The sequence below is a fragment of the Ziziphus jujuba genome, chromosome 10 (genome assembly GCF_031755915.1).
Source record: "Ziziphus jujuba cultivar Dongzao chromosome 10, ASM3175591v1".
Lineage (NCBI taxonomy): Eukaryota > Viridiplantae > Streptophyta > Magnoliopsida > Rosales > Rhamnaceae > Ziziphus > Ziziphus jujuba.
The window spans coordinates 18,722,737-18,724,979 of NC_083388.1; the positions used below are offsets into that span (position 1 = coordinate 18,722,737).

Here is a 2,243-nt window from a genome sequence, read left to right on the forward strand (position 1 = left end):
CAAAGAAAAAAAATACCCTTAAATGATGCTCTCAAATTTGGTTCTTTCATTAACCAATGTCGTCAACCTATGATCAATGTGTCCTTTTATCAAAATATATTAATATTTGTGCCAATTTTCTTTTTTGTTTTTGTTTTTACATATATATATATATATATATTTTTTTTTTTTTGATATTAGGCTGGTGATTTAAAATTAAGATTATTATATGAGAAAATAATAATTTTTTATCGTTGTACTTTCTTTGCCAGACAATGAATCTCCCAATGCACAACATAAATTGTTGTATCAAAACTGTTTATTACTATTTTCTCAAACAAAAAAAGTTAATTACTATGAGTGATCAAGTAGACTTTTTCCTTTGACTTTTGTTTCACCTATTGATTAATAGAATAAATATTATACATCCATTTAAAAAAATAAATAAATAAACACTATACATAACAACCAAACCTAACTTCACCTTTATCTTCACAAAAAAAAAAAAAAAGCACCGTAGGCCTCCATTTATACAAAGAATTGGGGTGGGGCTGCGTGACTTTTAGCTAGTCAATTCAATGTGTACGCACAATAATAAACTAGAATTCTCTCATCAAAAAAAAAAAGAAAAAAAAAAAGAAATTGTATATCTTATATTAATGTAACCCCAATGGTACAATTTTGCTGGTGGTAATGATCAAAAGAGAATCATTAAATTTAAAACGCGGGTTCGTGCTTCCATCTGCTTTTCTTGCCAAACCATTCTGCTAATCTAATTAAAATGTACATTCCTTTTTAGCATTTCATAAACCAAAAAGTCTCTGTCCCATTTTACTTCTTCGTTTTCTCTCTGCTCTCCAACACCAACACAACTCCCTTATCAAAACAAAACAGAGAAAAACAAACAACCACACAAACAAACAAAAACCAGACTCACAAAATTGAGAGAGAAAGACAGAGAAAAAACAGAGAAGAAGAAGAAGAAGAAGAGCTCAAATCCAACCCATGATGGGCAACTACAGGTTCAGATTATCAGATATGATACCAAATGCCTGGTTTTACAAGCTCAAAGACATGAGCAAAACCAGGAAGCAAAGCCCCATGAAGAAAAAACTATCCCCATTATCTTCTTCACCACAAAGATCCCAAGTTTCTCAGCCAGGAGGGTATAACAACAAATATGATATCCAACCCACCAGACCTGACAGATTCTACAAATCTCACAGGCTCTCAAAATCCTCAGATACCCATTTTCCTGATCCACCAAGAAGATCATCAAAAAGAAGAACCAAAAGGAAAGCAGTTTACAAGCCATCTAATAAGCCAGTTTTCTCTTCCTCTGTTTCACCCCATTGTAGCTGCCATGCCAAGCTTGATTCAGCTCGGACTAAACCCGACCCGGTTCCTTCCCCGGATTACTTTCTATCATCCAGTGAGAGTTCTACTGAAAATTTCCATGAATATATTCCATCTGAATTTGAAGGTGACGATAACAACAATTTTTCTGTTCCTGAATCTTTTGTGGAATTAGCTTCATGGTCTAGTCCTTGTGATTCTAGACTTAGTTCTTCAACCACTGATATAATCATTGACTTGAATGAGGAAACATCGATCAGAAAAACAGAGAAGCTTGATGGGTTCGACATGATTTCTGAGCTTGAACTTCCTCCAATTTCTACCAAGCCAATGCACTTTGATGATAAGGTGTTTGAAGCTGCTAACAATAGAAGAAAAAGGTCATCAAAAGTGGAGGAGATTAAAGGACAAAAATCTCTGTCTGTGAAGAGTGTTAGGGAGGAAAGTTTCAAGACACAGAGGGAGCAGAAAACTGCTAGTCCTCTGGTTCGTAAATTGTCTAGCAATTCCACTGGTATTAGGCTCAGAGCCAATTCTCCGAGACTTGCAAGCAAGAAAATTCAAGGGTATGGAAGAAAAAGTGTCTCATCAAGCAGTGCATGCATGAAATCGAGGAATAAATGCATTTCAGAGAGCTTTGCAGTTGTTAAATCCTCTGTTGATCCACAGAGAGATTTCATGGATTCAATGATGGAGATGATTGTGGAGAACAATATCAGGGCTTCTAAGGATTTGGAAGAGCTTCTAGCTTCTTATCTTTTGCTTAATTCCAATGAGTATCATGAGCTCATCGTCAAGGCGTTTGAGCAAATCTGGTTTGATATGGCTGACATGCCAAAGTAATAATTTCATAGAATATCAAAACGCATATATATATATATATATATATAATATCAGTTTTTCATTTT

At 34.6% G+C, this 2,243-nt stretch overlaps 1 protein-coding gene across 1 annotated transcript; it reads left to right on the forward strand.

Moving 5' to 3' along the window:
* The first annotated feature begins 608 nt into the window (after positions 1-608).
* Positions 609-2,243, forward strand: LOC107411445 (transcription repressor OFP1). Its single transcript, XM_016019027.4, has one exon. It carries the CDS (start codon positions 985-987, stop codon positions 2,176-2,178), a length of 1,194 nt encoding a protein of 397 aa, XP_015874513.1. The 5' UTR covers positions 609-984; the 3' UTR covers positions 2,179-2,243.

Coding starts and splice junctions, on each gene's coding strand:
- LOC107411445 (XM_016019027.4), top strand. CDS start 985: ATGATGGGCAACTACAGGTTCAGATTATCAGATATGATACCAAATGCC.